Source organism: Pseudopipra pipra, chromosome 12 (genome assembly GCF_036250125.1).
Source record: "Pseudopipra pipra isolate bDixPip1 chromosome 12, bDixPip1.hap1, whole genome shotgun sequence".
Lineage (NCBI taxonomy): Eukaryota > Metazoa > Chordata > Aves > Passeriformes > Pipridae > Pseudopipra > Pseudopipra pipra.
The window spans coordinates 240,099-257,345 of NC_087560.1; the positions used below are offsets into that span (position 1 = coordinate 240,099).

Sequence of the window (17,247 nt, forward strand, 5' to 3'; positions counted from 1 at the left end):
TGGGAGGGCTCTATCTTACTGGAACGCTACCAGTGGGACCTCTGCTGTTTTTTCAAAATTAAAAATTCAGTGACTGAAAGACGGGATCTTGCAGATTCTTAACAGCATGAAGAGTTTTTGTTCCTGATTTCATAGTATTCATACTGGATTTTTGGAATTTTGCAGATGCACACTGTAACCCAGTGCCATATTTTGAATCTAACCAAATATCTGCAGTAGGATAGGATACCATGGCACCAGGGTATGGCATGAGCTAATTACTTCTGACATCAAATCGACATTGTAGGAACCAGTCCTTCAACCTGCTGAGTTCCAGCTGATTCTTTCACCAGGTGTAGTCCCAGATACTCACACGAGAAAGTTCCCTACAGCACCAAACCTTTTGCTATTAGGTTTAGCTATCATTTTTAGTTAGCTTTTAATTTCTTAATTCCCACCTGTTAGGCTTCATGTGTGTAGCTAAAGCTTTATGATCTATCAGAATGTTATGAGAGAGAGAGGTATATAATAACTGTATAATCATTTGGGAAACAGATCTGCAATCTGCACCACAATTTCACATAGGTTTCTCTACATTGGAATTACAGGAACATTTGGGATGTATTAATACTGATAGATATTGAGCACTTAGAGGCCTAAAACCATAAATTCAAATTTGATTCCTTCATCTATGCTGTAAAAGTCTTGTTTACAATTTTTTAACATTTTTACTCTTTGTTTTTATTTTATCTTTTATTTGGACAGGACAGTGGAATGAGTAGCTTGTAGTCCTTCATTTCTTTTTGTTGTTTGTATTTAGTTCCAATTCTCTGTGGCCCAGAAAAGAGTAATACTTGAACAGTACTAACATTTCTGGATTGCTTTATTAAAGTTTTGTCAAAAAAAAAACAACCACCAAACTAATTAAAATCAGACAGTGTGATTTTTAAAAATTTGATTAATTAGCATAAACAATATCCCTATAATAAGCTCCACTGACATTTTTTGTGTTCTTTTCATAGTAGATTACTGTATTCTTGCCTCTAATTATAGTAAATCCTATTACATTAATTTTCATTGTACTGGTAATCGGATTAAAATAGTATAGCATTAAGAGTCATACACATTGTAATGAAAACAGCTTTATACATTCTAATGAGAGCAACTTTTTTATTGAAAATCAAAAATGGTTTTCATATTTGTAATAAGTGTGCGAATACACAACTAGAGACATAAACCAGTCTTGAACTAGGATTCTAACCAATTTCAACACATTCATGAAACATCCAGCTAGCCTTCAGACTTATGAATGTGGAAACATTCCTATCAGTATTTAATGAAAGATATTAATGATGCTAAAAAATGCCCTAACTTTATAAATTTCCTACTCATATTATATTATAAATAAATGATAATTAGAAATTTATATTGATAATATAAAACAATTATAAAATGAGGCATGTGTATAATTTTTGGCAGGAGAAACTTCTTAAATTTTAGTAGTACTCTCTGTCATTTTGATGTACTTATCCTCATGTGTACAGCTACCATGCACAAAACTCACTACTCAACTGAAAAAAATGCGAAGGCAATGTTCTAAGGAAGTAGACTTTCTAGACAACTGAGCACAGTGGTATGAATTGGTCCTCATTCTAAATTTTTCACAGTGGTTCTATAACACATCTAACACAACAATTCAGAAAGCCATATTTTTTTCTTAGCCTCCAATATTCTGAATTTTTGTTTTTCAGAATTCCACACCCTTTCTTCAGGGAACCATCATTATTCCCCGCTTTTCACAATCTTCCATTTTCTTTTAATTGTTGTGTGCTTGGAGGCTTCCCCACTGGGCATAACATCTAAAAATGAAAGCTATTAACAACTCTACATCCCAAAATCACAGCAAGGTCTGATCACACTTCACCTCAGAGTTACATAGTTTCACAGTTCTAACAGTACACGGTTGGCAGGACTAATTAATTAGATCTTTGTGTACTAAGATTGTGATGTGTTGCAGATGGCAATGTATTTCTTAGAATCTTTTCTGGGAAGCGATGTTACTTACGCTTCTTTTTCTTCTGCATCTCACATTGAAATTGTATGCTTGGTGATTTCTTCCCTCCAGTAGTTTTCTACATGAATAAGCCGTATCAGAGAGCACTAATGGAATTCATGCATATGCTTATTTTTTTCTACATTAAGCTTATTTTATCCTGTAAGAGGGTCATGCTTGTCAGGCATAATGTGATATTTGGATAATTTTGACTTAGGGTGGTTATCCTTTTTTTTAATTTGTTTTCTTTTTTTTTTTTTTTTTTTTTTTTTTAAGGAGTAAAATCTTAGTATTACAAGTTTGCAAGAAATAGGTAAATGTCAAAGCACTGGACAGTGCCTGTACAAGTCCAATTTGTTCTAGCCTGAATTCTTCACTTCAATAGTATTCTTATTTTTACAGTAACCTAAAATTTGCTTGTAAGAGTATAAAGCAGCAGCACATCAGACCTGTAGAACTATTTGTACAGGAAACCATTTCCAAATAGCCCTGACTGTAGTGAAACGGGGATATTTGCTTGCAAGTTGCTTATAAACATTTCAATTGCTTAATCTAGAAAACCGTTTCTTCTTGATAATCCATAGTAAAATAAAAGTTATTTATTCTGTGAATAAATTCTCTTAAGATCTTCTTTGTCTTCTGAGAAAAGAAGGTGAACATTCTTTTCTTCCAAAAGCAAAATTATTTACCTCTTTCCATTTTGGCAGCTGAAATAAATGACCAGGATGAACTGTTTCAGGAAATGCAAGTCAGTTCTAAATGACTGTGTCAGTTCATTTATTAGACCCATTAGACCCTACTTAGACCCATAGCTGTTTGCCACCACTCAAGCCAGCCTGTCATGAAGACACTTTAAAGAAATATGAAAACTTCCCCTTCTGTAGATGGTCAATTATGCTATACAGTGTGATCGGAAAATTCCTTCAAATGTTTTGGTGTATTTTTTATGATGGTACTGTATTTATCTCTCTCGCTATATCTATCATTTTCACTTAACATGGAGTTTATGGAAACAGCAGTATTAGACCAGAAAAAACCTTTGCATTATATACAATAAATACATTAATGTGAGTACAGAGAAGCCCTAGTAGATCAGAAAAAGTCACAGAATTATGTATTTTAAGTGCAGATTGGAAACACACAAACACACACACATTTTACTTACTTTTGAGGAGAGAGAAAATAGCCCCCAGAGTCATCGCATCCAACAAACTTGTGGATTCTAAGGAAATCTTTTGCTTTTGACAGATATTATACGTTTGTTTTTTTCTTTCCGGAAAGAAAATGGGAGATGTATGAAGCTTACACATGATAGATTGAAATGGCAAGAAAGTCTGTTACAGTAGCTTTGACATAAATCTTTATTAATATTATTACTATAATTGAGTAATTGTATAAATTCACATTACTAACAACTACTGCAGAAAAAAAACCCCTCCTTGGTAAACAGGAACTTTTGGATTAAATTAGAGATGGAGATCAGTTATCTAATGTCATGTTTTAATGTCACTACTGTATTGTATCAGTCTCTGGAACACCGCCACTTTACCAACTGAACTGTGTAATAATATGTTCTCAAATCATATTAAATACCACAGAAGCATAGAATAGGACGTATGTATCAAGACTTTTTTATCAATCATTGGAGTACAAGTCAGCAAGGGGAACAGGTTTATCCTAGGAATAAACACAATATTAATTCTTCAGCATACACAGTAGCACAGTATTGAGAACTCCATGGAATGGATGGTGTAAGGTTATGAAAAGTCTCTGTTATATGCAGAGTAAAGCTTATTAAGACTATCCTAAAATGCAAATAAAAGATTCTATTTAATATGTCATAAAATCAGCAACAAGTTTACTTAATGTTTGATTTAGCTCTAATAAATTTTGAACTTGAGTGCTTGAAGTGTGTCATTAAGGTCTAATCTGCCGTCAAAAGTTGCTGATGTGATCATTACATTACTAATAAGGATGTCAGTTATGCTGGTAAGATGATTTTTTTTCTTTTTACCAAACAGTGTTAGATTTGTTGAACAAAATAAGCTACATCAGCAAATAAAGAGTATTTTTGCTTGTTCACCAGCACAGCTATGCCAGTTAGGAGTGTAGTTTTTTTTTTCCTCACATTATTGCAGAAAAATGACATTATCTGAAGTAACTTAAGCACAGCCAAGACTTTTAAAAGTGCACTTCTGTAGTGTCTCCAAGGAGACTTTTGAGTAAGACTTAAATGTCCCTTCTTCCTGTGAGTACAGCTAAGACTGAAGTGACACAGGTGAGAGTTTGAAAAGGATGTCACCTAGTGACAACTGGCACTGCAGAGTAGTGTGAAGGGCTAACAATAAAGGAAAGCAAGATAAGGTTCCAAAATCCCTGTTCCAGTGACAGGCTTATTGATCTCAGATCTAAAACCAGCAGGGGTAGATAATGCTGCAAAATCTTGCTTTGCACTCCCTGGAATCTGATATATATTCTACCAACATTAAAATGGAAAAAATGAGAGTCACAACTTAGGATGAAAGTAGCTTTACACTACAATTACACTACCTTATTCTTAGTGGCTGATGGGAGCTCCCAAAGTACAACTGCCTCAGTGGCATCCTCTAAGTCACAGTCAGTCAGCCTCCTGCTGCTGAAAACAGCCTAAAACCACCATGGCATGGGCCAAGACTCCATCACACAGACTGGTATTAAACTCCACCTTCTCGGGATCCACCCATCTGTCTTGTAGATACACTACTGACCTATTGAAAAAACAAGTATGAGTGGAGTTTGTGCTAAGCACACATCCATTCAAGTGCAGCAGTCATACATAATATCGTAAACCTGTTTGAAAGAGCAGTCTGTTGCTCTGAACCAAGAAGTGCATTGGAAGGACATTCAGGGGACAGGCTTCAGAAGAGGTTGGGACATCACAATCTGTAAGCAATATATAGATTACACAGTTCTGAGGTGAAGTCTGCAGTTAAATTACCTAAGGAAATAAAAGTTAAGAAATTAGTATGGTTCTGCTTGGTTTTGTACTGAAAAAAAATCCCATGGAACAACTATATTAACTTGGGGTAATCTAACAGAACTTAAATAATTTTTAAAACACATGCTAGGTTCAAAAAATGTAAACAACTTCCATCTTTCTGCAGTGAAGGAGAGTGTTAGACAGAACAGGTTTGCATTGAGAACAGTAAATATCATCAGACTGCCTCTCTTGCAGGGATATCTACTGTATAGATTTTGGTCTTACCTTGGCAAATGGGTCCACGCAGGCCTTAGAGCTAAAATATGGGGATGTCTGGATGCTTACCCTAATCTGGAAGTTGCTGATTGACTCCTGTTAAAAATAGGATGTTCATCTGAAAGGCAAGAAAGACGGGATCTTTTTACTCTTTCAGCGTATGTATACAACATTGCTGCTTAAAGCAAGATGTTATGAAAGCCAACATATAATGAAGCCATTGGTGCTTAGAGCTAAGAAGGAACAGGTACAAGAGAAACAGAAATAATGCCAATTAAAATTAGAGAATAAAATGTCTGATTTTCATCTCTGTAATGCACATCAAGAAGTACAGAAAACGATACATAAAATGTACAAAAGTTAATTTGTTAGTGCCAGATTGATAGAGTATAATCATTGAGAACTATAGAGCTAAATTTGGGATAACTATAATTATTTAGCAAATTTAAATAGATTTAGGAATTCCTAGTGAATTAAGAATAGGAATCGTATTATAAAGCAGTTGAATAAAGATTTCAGTATACACCCATGCTCCATTGTAAGTTTTTACACAAGGTATGGTTGCCATATTTCTTAACTCTTTCGTATATAAATACTTAAAATAAATTTATGTCCCAAACCTGCTTCTGTAAAAATGAAGAACAATGTTTTGGGACTCTCTAATACAGAGTCCTTTTACAAGGTAAAGAACTCTGAAAGCTTACCTGCTTCTTCCAGGTTGATCAGCTTTCAAATAAACTTTGCTTCCCTCTTATCCTTAGATTGCCTGATCTACAAAATTTTTACCACTACAACCAGATTAAGACTAGATTTTTCTTTCAAGAATTTCTATATGAGATGGATTTTTCTAACTGGTGGGTATAACGCTCAAATGTGATATTCAAACAGTCTCATCATTCTTTTAGTCAGCATTACCTAGCATATCAAGGTGTATATTGTATTTTTAATAGGATTGTAATTGAATGTCAATGACTATTTCAATTACAATAGCATTCATCAGTAGCTAGCATTCTGATGTCAAGAATAAAATTCAGCCCACACTTACTCTCTTGTAACTTTTGTGGGCAACAGCAGTTTTTTCAGTCAGCTAATGATGACTAGATATGCAGAAGGAAAAAAGCAATTTGTTTGTTTTACAAGTTTTAAGTCCAAGTAAGATCCTTAGAGGTTTCAAAACTGATTTGATGTTCTGTCTATAAAAGATATAGACTTTCCAATTAGTATACTACTAGCATTGTTTAAGTACAAAAATTAATGCCTCCTTCCTTTATCTTCATAATCATTTCAAGTTAGGCATCCCTCATTGCTTTTAATGCTTGAGCACTCTGAAGTCAAAAAACTCATTAACTGTATTGTGAGAGCTGGAGATGTACAGGCTCACACTGAACATCAAGATGCTATTTGAATTTTTTAAATCGTTTTGTGACACAGAATTTCAGGACATTTGTGTACATCAGATTTCTTGGCTGAAAATGCAAAGCCGTCCAACTCATTAACTACAGCAATACAACTAACGTGTTTCTAATTGGGCTTATAAGTACTGTATTTATGTTCTCTACTTCCTGTGTAATGAACAGGCCTAGCTAGAATGCAGCCTACTACAGTCTTGAGGTATATATTAAACACACACACACAAAGAAAGATAATCAGCAAAATGCTCATCTCTGAGCCATAAAGTGACAATGCTGTGTGCATTATCTCTTCCTAGCTGACAGTGCCACCTTAGGATCCCAACTCTGGGTAAGGATTACAATTAATACTATTTCTATTATAGCAACTTAATGAAAAGTTGTCACTTGAGCATGGATTTGTTCATACCTGCACTCTGCAAGATATCTATGTGCTGAAACATGGTATCTCTAGCCAAAGTATTTCCCACCACTGTTGATCAATGTGTCAGCTAAGTGCTACACTTCACTTCAGAGATGTTTGTGCTGATGTTTCTGATCATACTGTGCCATGTGTTAGAACTTATTCCAAAAGCACTTCTCAAACACAGTGGTCTGCTGCTGCTGTTAGTGCTGAGCTTGAGGAGGAAGGCACAGAACAGATTAAAGCTGTAATGACAACTGTGTGACACCTAAGGCCATGACACACTTACATGTTCAGCTATTTGTGCTTAAGTACCCAGAAGGTGGGCACCCCCTAAAAACATTTTATACTTTTAGTTTGACTTAATCACCATCTGATTCTCGAACACAGTTGCTTCAGTTGCTTTCCTCACATGGAATTCCTCACATGGGATGCGCTGTCCCACCGGCCTCCACACCTCACCTTCACCTCACCACTGCTCTCACCTTCATCCTTAACTCACCCTCACCTCACCTTACCCCACCCTCCTGCTGACCCTCCTGTTCACCTTCCCGCTCACGGGGCCGCCCCGGCAGGCCGTGAGGCGTTTGCCCCGGAGTTCGGTTATTGCTACCCCCCAACCGGCACCGTCAGCCGGGAGGACGATTAAAATAACATAGGGCTCCTGTAGGCGCTAATGGGATTAGAGGCGAAGCGAGGAGGCGCGGGCAACGCTGCGGCCATGGCGGGCCTCTGATGGCGCGAGGGCAGCGCGGCGGCTGCGCCTCATGGGCGGGGGCGGGATACCCCAGGTAACCGGGGAGGGCAGCGGGGCGGGAGCGCCCCGGCGGCGGGCAGGGATGGTGGGAAGGCCCGCTCGCGTCGGGGGCGAGGGGAGGCGGCGGCCGCGCGGAGATAGCCCAGGTGAGAAGAGGGCGAAGCGGGGGGCCTGGTCGGGAGCGGAGAGTGCGGCGCGGCGGGGGAGAGGGAGGCGCGGCAGTGGGTCGGGGGGCAAAGCACGGGGGGCTGCGAGGAAGGGAGTGCGACAGCGCGAGGAGGAGAGGAGCGCGGGCCCGGGGGAGGGCAGAGCGCGGCGGGAGGCGGAGGAGAGCGTCAGCTGGAGCGGGGATAGCGGGAGCGCGGCGGGAGGCGGAGGAGGAGAGCGTCAGCTGGGGGCAGAGATAGAGGGAGTGCGGCAGGAGGAGGAGGAGGAGAGCGTGAGCCGGGGGGGCAGAGAGAGAGGGAGCGCGGCAGGAGGAGGAGGAGGAGGAGGAGGGGAAGAAGCGCGACGCAGGGACGGCAGATGCCTGGAAATAAAAATTTGATGATTGCATGCAGCGACTGGAGAGACTCTGTCGGTGGCGGCGGCGGGGACGAGGCAGGGACAGGGGGGGCGACGGCAAAATGAAGTATCAGAAATACCTGACTGTCTTGCAGATGGCCATAGGGGTGACCGCCTCCAACAGGGGCAGTCTGATGCCCTTAAAGAGGAAGCTGTGGTGAGTAGGCACAAACGGGGCCGCGGGCGCTGCGGGCCGGGCGGGCCGCGGCGGGACGGGCGGGCGCGGCGGCGGGGGGTCCCCGCGGACATGGGGGGCGCCGTGCCCAGGCCCGGCCTGCGGCGCCTGGCGGGCATCGCCGGGGCACAAAGTTCCCGGCGGATTCTCCGCCAGCCGTGCGGAAACGCCGGGAGGCGTTGGCGGTGCCGGCGGAGCTGTCCGCGCCGGGTCCAGCGCAGGACGCGGCCGGAGCAGGCTCCGCTCCCGCGGGGACGGCGCTGCCGGACCCGGCACCGCGGCAATCGCGGCCCGGGCTGAGGGCGCGGGAGCGGCTCCGGCGGAGGCACCGCTTGCGTGACAACCCGAGTGTTGCCGCCGATGTAGCGCATTGTGCTCCCGCCGCGGGCTGTGCAGAGAGCCGGGTCCGAATCCCCTGCCCCTGCTGACAGGTGTACCGAGGAAACGTGAAAAGAGAGACGCAGATCTCATAGATTAGTGAGCGACAGAGGTAGTGCTGGTCAAATATGGTCATTTTTATTTAAACCTCGCTTTTCCCCTGACCGATTCTGACTCCTTTTGTGCTTGCTAATTGTGTGCTGAACTGATTTTTCTGGATGAATCAACAACATGTTATGAAAAATGTATTAAAGTATAGTGGTGTAATGTGGGTGAGTAGGGCACCGACAGGCATATGGCACTGCAATACCCTGTCACTCGTGGGTGTGCAAGAGCCCACGGTCAGCTTGATGGGAGCAATGGTATGTGTGTCATCATCAGGACAAATCATAAGGAGAAAATACAGGAATTTGTGAAGTCAGATTTTCTGTGAAGAAAATATCAATAATAAATTTGTAATTTCTTATCTATAAAAATACCCAAGAGTGATGTTTAGTTGGCAATTGTCGTACAGTTTTCTTTCACTGGACTTACATGTTCCTGTGAAGGAAAGTAAAGTGTCAGTGTCATTTTATTTAAACATAGTTCACAAATAAAAATATTATCATGTCAGCAGTTGTAGGCTGTACATGAATTGTAGAGTGTGGTTTTTTACTTCGTTTTTCCCCACATTGTCAGCTAGCATAGACGGCATCAAGAAAATGTATCAATTGAAGAAACATAATGTGAAACTAGTAAGCTCTCTGTCATTAATTCCAGATCTTGTTGTTCCTTGCAAATAGAACACAATTTGACGAATCTGTTCATCCTGACTGTATTGAACAAAATCAAATGAAGTCTTACACAAAATATGTTGTCATACAGATAAGTTTTATTACATTAATCCAAGATTTTTACAATGTATTCAGTGGTTTGACTCTGATTATATAAGCTGCATAAAGTGTACCACACCTATTTTATTCTCCCCAAATGCCACTCCTGTGTGCAGCAGTGTAAGTAGTTAGGTGTTAATTATTTTAAGAAGTTTAATTATTGGTTGTGTAATAATAACAGTTGTCCAGTTTCATATTTCCTGTGGCTTATTGGAAATCTTTTATTTGCTGGCATGTGAAAGGAAAGCTATCTTTATTTGTGTACTTACTTTCTGTAAGTCTGAAAGGACCCAATTCAGCTTCTACTTCAGTTGAAGTCTTCAGTTAAAGTTAGATCAGCTCTATGTTGTCCTGTTTCATGGTGAGATTCTGTGCTTTTTGAGGTATAGCAAAACGTTACAGTGGATCCATACTAATACTTATCACAAGCATTGCATTTCATAACATTTCTAGCTTGGTATCATGTTGCTGCAATGCAATGCTGTATGAAGATTTAGTTGACTAAAAGTGTTAAAAAAAATAAGGTAGACTTTTTTTTAATTTTAGGGAGATGTGCGAATTATTTGAGCATTTGAAAGTATGTCTCTGGGATATTCTTATTAATAGGTGACATGATATAATGTATTCACATTTTCTTTGAGAACTTTAATAGCATTAGGCATTATCTATTTGGATAGAATTTATGCTTATGGATGAAATACTATTTTCTGATGCATTTAGAGAAATGCTTAAAGAAACTTTGTCATGTTATTTTTTTCTTACTTGTGCGTAGTCTCTATCCAATAATACATTAACAAATCTGAATATTAGAGAGAAGGATATAGTGCTGTTAGTAAAATCAGTGAAATATTAGTGTATATTTCCAACACTTAAACCAAAAGTTGATTTCAGTACTATATAACTGGAAATTTCAAAAATACCTACAGAAAATGTATAAGTCAAGTTAGTCCATGGTCAGAGGATGCTTTTCCCTCTTTTTTTATTTGCTTATCTTTAAAAAATGACAACATTGTGCTTAACCAATCATATTTGTAAGCTTTTTGATGTGTTAATGTGTGTGACTGGAAGCAAAGACATAATTTAATAAAAAAGGGTTAAAATACTCATGTTTTTGTTGGTGGAGATAATCCACCTGAATCCTACTAAAAGAAAATGAAAAAGGTAACAGCAATGTTTTATTTCTTTAGAGAGCATCTGTCACTCCAATTTTCTCCTGCTCTTCCCCCCAAAATTTAAGTCCTATTCTACATGAAAGCAGAGCTACAAATGAAAACACGAAAGATGGACACCGGCTGTTTCACGATGGGTTAAGAATAAATATTTATTAAGTAGCAGAGAATAAACCAGGCGATTGAACAAACAGAAGGAAGCTATGGCACAGGCTTGCAGCGGGAAGTGGAGGAGACAGAAACTTGCTTTATGTGGAGCTTATCATTTTCTGGTGAGGTTTACTTGGGGCAGTAGAGTTTTGGACTCAGGGAAGGAGGAAGCTGCTGGAGTCCTGAACTGCTGATTCAGACCCTTCCTTGTGTGTGTACAGTGTTGTAATCTAATATGTAGGAACCTAATTGAGATGAATAGGATGTTTTTAATCCTCTTGCTGAAGGGACAGTATTTTGATACAAAACCCACCATCAAAACACTGCTAGTACAGGTAGAGTGCAGCAGTGACTAGCATCTGCAAAGGTGATCAAGAAAAACTGACAACTGACTTGGGAGCACCTTAAAATAGTAAATTGTCATAAATATTTACTGAAATCCCAATATGTGCAACCTGAGTCCTTTTACAAGAGGGAAATGCTAAATCACATTATTAAGGGGAGCTACACAGGTAGACCATAATTTCTTGTCACACTGAATATTGTGTTTCTCTGCTGCAAGGAGAAGATGTGCAGGCAAATAAACAAACAAGTGAAAAAGAAAAGCCAATAACAACACCCCCAACAGGATATCTTAGCAACTCTAATAGTTCTTCTCACTAATATTCCCTTCTGTTTCTTAAACATTTGCCTTTACTTTGAAAGACTTCCTCTGCTTTGGATTACACCTCTGCTGCTCCCCTTGGTGCAGGGGAGTGCAGAGTCATGAAATAAGGCAAAAAACTTGTTTAGTGATAAGTTTTCATTGTGGAGATTATGGAAATGGCTGAAACTATTCCATATTTACATTCTTTTACGAATGATTGGTAGTTATCTGAGGCAATCTAGGTTATAGAAAGAATGCAGGTGCAGTGCACTACAGAATTTGAATTTTGACAGGATCCAGTTCCCATTTGGTGCTACTGTTAAAAGCATGTGTGGTATAGTAGCTGGGATGTTAAATGATAGCTGCTTCTTGTAAGATACTGCACAGGTACAGTTATTTTCAAGAGTGGGAGTAAACTTACTTGAAGTCGGTGAAGAGTAACCAGCATGTCTGGAATTAAGCACTGATCTGAAAGCTTTGTTGTTTCAGAGTCTTTGTATTGAGGCTGAGACTTGGCTGTAGAAGCCTAGACTTATAATGAAGGATATCTGTTTTATCATTAGGACCATCCCTTGGGATAAAAGTGCCATTGTTTGTTTATGTTCTAAGTAGTGTCATATTTAGTAGAATCAAATAATGGAAAATGTCACCTTAATATAGGAGATAGCAAACATCAAAGATTGATCTTCTTGGTGTCTCTACAGAACTTTGTGGAAAAATACAGAGCCTCAGAATGGGTATTTTCCATTCTTGACTACTGGTTCCAGCTAATATTTGTTTGAAATGGGGATAAAAATTTGAGTTTAGCCCATTGTAAGGATTTATTCATGTTGCAAATTAATTAATACTTTTTTTTTCCTGATGGAGGCAGGATACTGTGCTTAGGACCCACATATTTGCAGAGGTGCACAAGAATTCAGCATAGCAGCTGACTGCTCAGTGTGGCCAGCCATTGTTTCTAATTTGCCTTTTATTTTCCCAAACAAATATTAATATTGAGTACGTATAATTGTTAGGATTTCCAGTCGCATAAGTGGGAGTGAATGTCAGCTTTTCCAGCCTTCTGTTTGAGCCAGAAGCCATACTGATCACATTAAGCTGAGCCCAGCCTGTCTCTTCACTTTCTGTAGTACTGAGGAAGACTGGCTTCTAATGGGAGGGCGTATAATTATGGGCATTTTATGCATCTTTCAACTGATATCTGTGTAGCTACTAGACGTAGAAGTTTCTAAGTTAGACTTTGATATTGCTACAAGTATGTAAATGCTTTTTTAATAGGTTAGGCAGACAACTTGTAGTATATGAAAAGTGTAATAATTACGTCACCCTTAGAAGTCTTGTGGAGGCTATGGAGTTGACAAAACCTTGTCCACTCTGCGTTAACTGTACCATTAACACTACACTTGAAAAACGAATACAGAAAAATGTGTCATTTCAAGACTTGTTTTTTATACATGCTGATGCTGACTTTTATAAATTGTTCAGAACTCTGAACAAGAAGGGAATTTTTTAAGTTCTTGAAAAAATTTTTCAATCTAACTGGTCTGTCAAGAAAATAAGATGACATTTGTCATTTCAGACATAACTTAACTACAAAAACGTTAGGTCATATCGGAAGTTGTAAATAGTAATTATGTGCAAGTAGAAGATAAAGATAGTTTTATTAATAAACCCCTGTTGTATACAGCCCATCCAATTATTTTATAATGTGTATTAAGTTGTTAGCCCTTGATGTGATGCTGCACCTTGAAGTCACTGTTGCAGAGCACTTTGTTAGCCTAGCGTGTTTGTCAGTGGAATACAGATACTGAAAGTTTAAGGTTTTTTCTTATTTTACAAACTAGAGAAATAATTTAGAGTCATGGTTATGTAATGTGATATATGATCAGGAACCAGTCAAGGTCAATGAAACTGTTCTAAGAATTGTGGATAATAAATAAGGGCCTCCGACTCCATGTGGGATTTGCAAAATGGTTCAATTTCACTTGACTAAAATTTCCGGAAGTTAATGAATTGGGGTATCTGATTTTAGAATTCCTGTGATGAGCTCCATTAAAAAGGTGTTATGTTTCCAGAATATTAAACATATTATTTGAACAGAAACAGCACATTTGAAGCAAGGCATCAGGAACTGTTCACTCCTTTCAAATATCTTGATGCTATATTCTACTTTTTAAAGCCCTAGACTTCCTAGGCTTTTGTTCAAGAAGTAGTTGATGGGCTGCAGATATTTTAAAGGGGTCTCTTACAAATCTTTCTACTTTAGCCTATGATAATTCCTCTATACTCCTCATGCATGTATTACAGTCAATGACTTTGCAATTCACTTCTTAATTTGCTATTAATATTGTATTAATTTGTATTAAGCAACACAAGTAAAAATTTGAAGGAAAGAAGTAATCAAATATAGTAAATTTCATTGATAATTTTTTAAGGTTCAGATACCAGAACCATGGAGTATTGCATTATAGTTTCAGTATTCATTTAAAAAGAATAAACTTTGTTTCTCAGATTAAAAAAACCGGTTTTCAGATTTTTAAATAATTTATTTCCAAGTCAATCTCAAAACACTTTGGACCTTGTCTGATGAATTTGGACTCACTGAAGCTGACACTTGGGTTTATCTTGCAACTCTATGGTCTTAACTTTTGAGGAGTATTGATTGTGGAAATCTCTAGTGTTTGACAGATTTCCTGTTGCAGTACTGCACGAGTGTTGCTGGCAATGGATTCCTGAGAGTTTCATTGCTGCACCTGCCATTCTGCCAAGACTGGGGGAAACTGCCCGGAGTCTGTCTCAGGGCTGTTATTGCTTGGCTTCACTAAAACTGGAGGAGTATTTGAGGCACTGGAGTAGCTGATATTTCATTTGTTTGCACTTGTCCCAAAGTTTCCTCATCAACCATAGAGTCAAAACCCCATGAAGTGTCAATATGATTATCTTACCTCAGATCCTTCTTTTGGTGTACATATAGTGCAAAGCTTCCCGATTCCCAGTAATGATATTGATTGAATTTTTTGTTGGTTGGTTAAATAATACTTTTTTTCTAGTAAAGATAGCTAGGAATTAATGATTTTATAAAGGATTGAAGGGAATCTTTCAATTGTGATATTTTTTCTCACAAAATTATATTTTGAAAGTTAAATGCAACTTTAAAAACATTTTTCTGTATCTCAGAAGCTAACAAGTAACAGCCATAACTTAGTCTCCAGCAGAATGAAATGATGGCTGGATTCCAGAAGCAACAGGTTCATTTTTTCAAGCAGCTTTGAAGGGTGAAGATTATAAGGGCCTTCAAAATGTACCATTAATGTAGTTCTTTGTTAAAATTCTATAACTTTGATTAGCCTGTTCTTCTGACTTGTTTGGGTTTTTTTCGTTTCATTAAGTCTTAAGTATCAGAAAACATTAAAAAAACTGCAACTTAAAGAAATGTACATTTGTAGGTAAGGCCCTAGAATAAGTGGTTTGAAATGTAGTTCAAAATAAGGAAAAGCTAAGTGCAGCTTAGAGCTGTTAAACTCTTCTACTAAGAAAGAAGTCTAATGTACCATATATTTAATTCATCAGAGGTGCATGTGAAGATTAGTTAACCCAAATTATAAGTAATGGAAAAGGCAGCCCTCAAAGATTTTCTGATTTTTCTGGGCCCAGAGCACAGAGTATATACAGTTAGGTACATTTACATTAACTTCATCAGAGATGTTTGGAGAGCTCATTAACAGAAGACAGTGATACAATAGAAATGTACTATCACTGTAAATGTCACTGTCTGTGGAACACGGTTGAGTCTGAGGAGTTGTCTTTCTGTGGACATTTGTCTTGTTAATGCTTTAAGACATTTAGCAGGGAAACTTGTGGTTTTGATATTTCTGTTGTGTGAACCAATATGTCACTGTAGTAGCCAGGGCATATTTCTCAGAATTTAATCCATATATGATTATACCAAAAAACCTGGTGGAGTTTCAGCAGGAGGTTTATAATGTAATTAAAATTTCTCAATATTATGGTTATGTTTTCAGGTAGAAATTTTTATTGATCCTTGCAGTTTACAGTTTCCAGGAAAATAACCCAAGGGGAAAAAGCCATCTAAACCAAATCACTATGTTATCAAGAGAATTTACAACAAGCAGTTCGTGTGTGTCAGTGTGGATGTGTAAAAACCCCAAAAAATCAGGCATCTGAAAATGAAATACTGATTTGGTAGTCACAGCAGTTCAACAAAAAAATGAAAGGCTTTATTTATAAATTGAATAAGAGATTTGAAAATATTTGTTTTAATTTTCTCCTTTGGATATTGCAACTTCTTCTCCCTAGCCACCTGCTATCCTAACTGTGGCACTGTGTAGCCTCAGGAGTTTCACTAATCAAACAAGTGTATTCAGAATGTGGTTATTGTATCTTGTGCTTGGAATTTTGTATTTCAAGTGTTAAGACAGTTTTTGAAGTCTTTTATGGATGCAGTTGAGAAATTATATGAAACAAGTGTCAATCTGGACATTCAGAATTTTATGTTTGTAGGTAATTCTTAGTGAATATAGTTGCTGAAATACAGTTTTCCTTTTTCTAACATGGTGTCAGTCTGACTAGAGACTATTTTGCGTTTCAGATATTGACCTGACAAACCCTAATACACTTGGTTAATTGTTAACCCCACTTAATTCTCCTCATTAGCAACTTCCAACAAGCTCCTTGAAATATGGATTGCTTACTCCAAATATTTTAGTTACTGATTCCCCTTAGGACTATGTGTAGGTTTCAATGTGATGAAAGCCCTTATAAAGTGTAGTTCCTTAATATATTCCCCCTATAATTTTACCAGATGCTATTATTTTCATCACTGTTTGTTGTTACTCATTACTGGAACAGCTGAAGTACCATTAGCACTCAAAGTGATTTAACTGACAGCCATCAACACGTATCACAGAGCTCGAGTTTTCACTGAAGTAGCAGAGAAAAATATTCCTTTTAATTTTTCAGAAGTTAAATATATTATTCTGTAATCTATCTTTTGTCTGATTCTTCTCACTTTTGTACAAACAAGATAACTACAGTAGGTTTTTGACAAAATCTGCAAGTGATCTGGACTTGATGGGATCTAGACTTTTGTGGACTCATTTTGGCACTTAGTGATTGAAAGCTGAAGCTTGGAGTGGCATTCCTTCTGTGTATAGCATGGCAATGTATTTTTCTTTGTAATTTTTTTACTTAAGCAAAGGTGTTCAATAAAAATGTATATCCTTTGTCTGATACGTGGCTCTTTTTGTTTGGCAGGGTAACTCCATCTTCTGAAAATCCCAATGGTGCTACCTGTAGTGTAAGTCAGGGAAAGCCCTCTTTAAGAAGAATAAAAGGGAGAATACACAGAAGCAAAAGTCTCGATAGCATTGATTTCTGTGAATTCACTGTAAGTACCATATCTTTTACATTTATCCTAGATGAAGTTATGAGAATCTT

The 17,247-nt window shown here is 38.2% G+C and overlaps 1 protein-coding gene across 9 annotated transcripts in view; it reads left to right on the forward strand.

Annotated features, from left to right (window-relative positions):
* The first annotated feature begins 7,831 nt into the window (after window positions 1–7,831).
* Window positions 7,832–17,247, forward strand: part of TJP1 (tight junction protein 1) — a 161,106-nt gene continuing 151,690 nt past the window's right edge. For 8 of the 9 annotated variants that reach the window (XM_064668272.1, XM_064668273.1, XM_064668275.1 and 5 more), the window contains exons 1-3: window positions 7,832–7,870; window positions 8,397–8,557; window positions 17,065–17,197. In XM_064668272.1, coding sequence (XP_064524342.1) covers window positions 7,847–7,870; window positions 8,397–8,557; window positions 17,065–17,197 — 318 coding nt within the window. In that variant the 5' untranslated portion in view covers window positions 7,832–7,846. The remainder of the gene's footprint in view (window positions 7,871–8,396; window positions 8,558–17,064; window positions 17,198–17,247) is intronic. The other variant, XM_064668276.1, reaches the window with a different exon arrangement.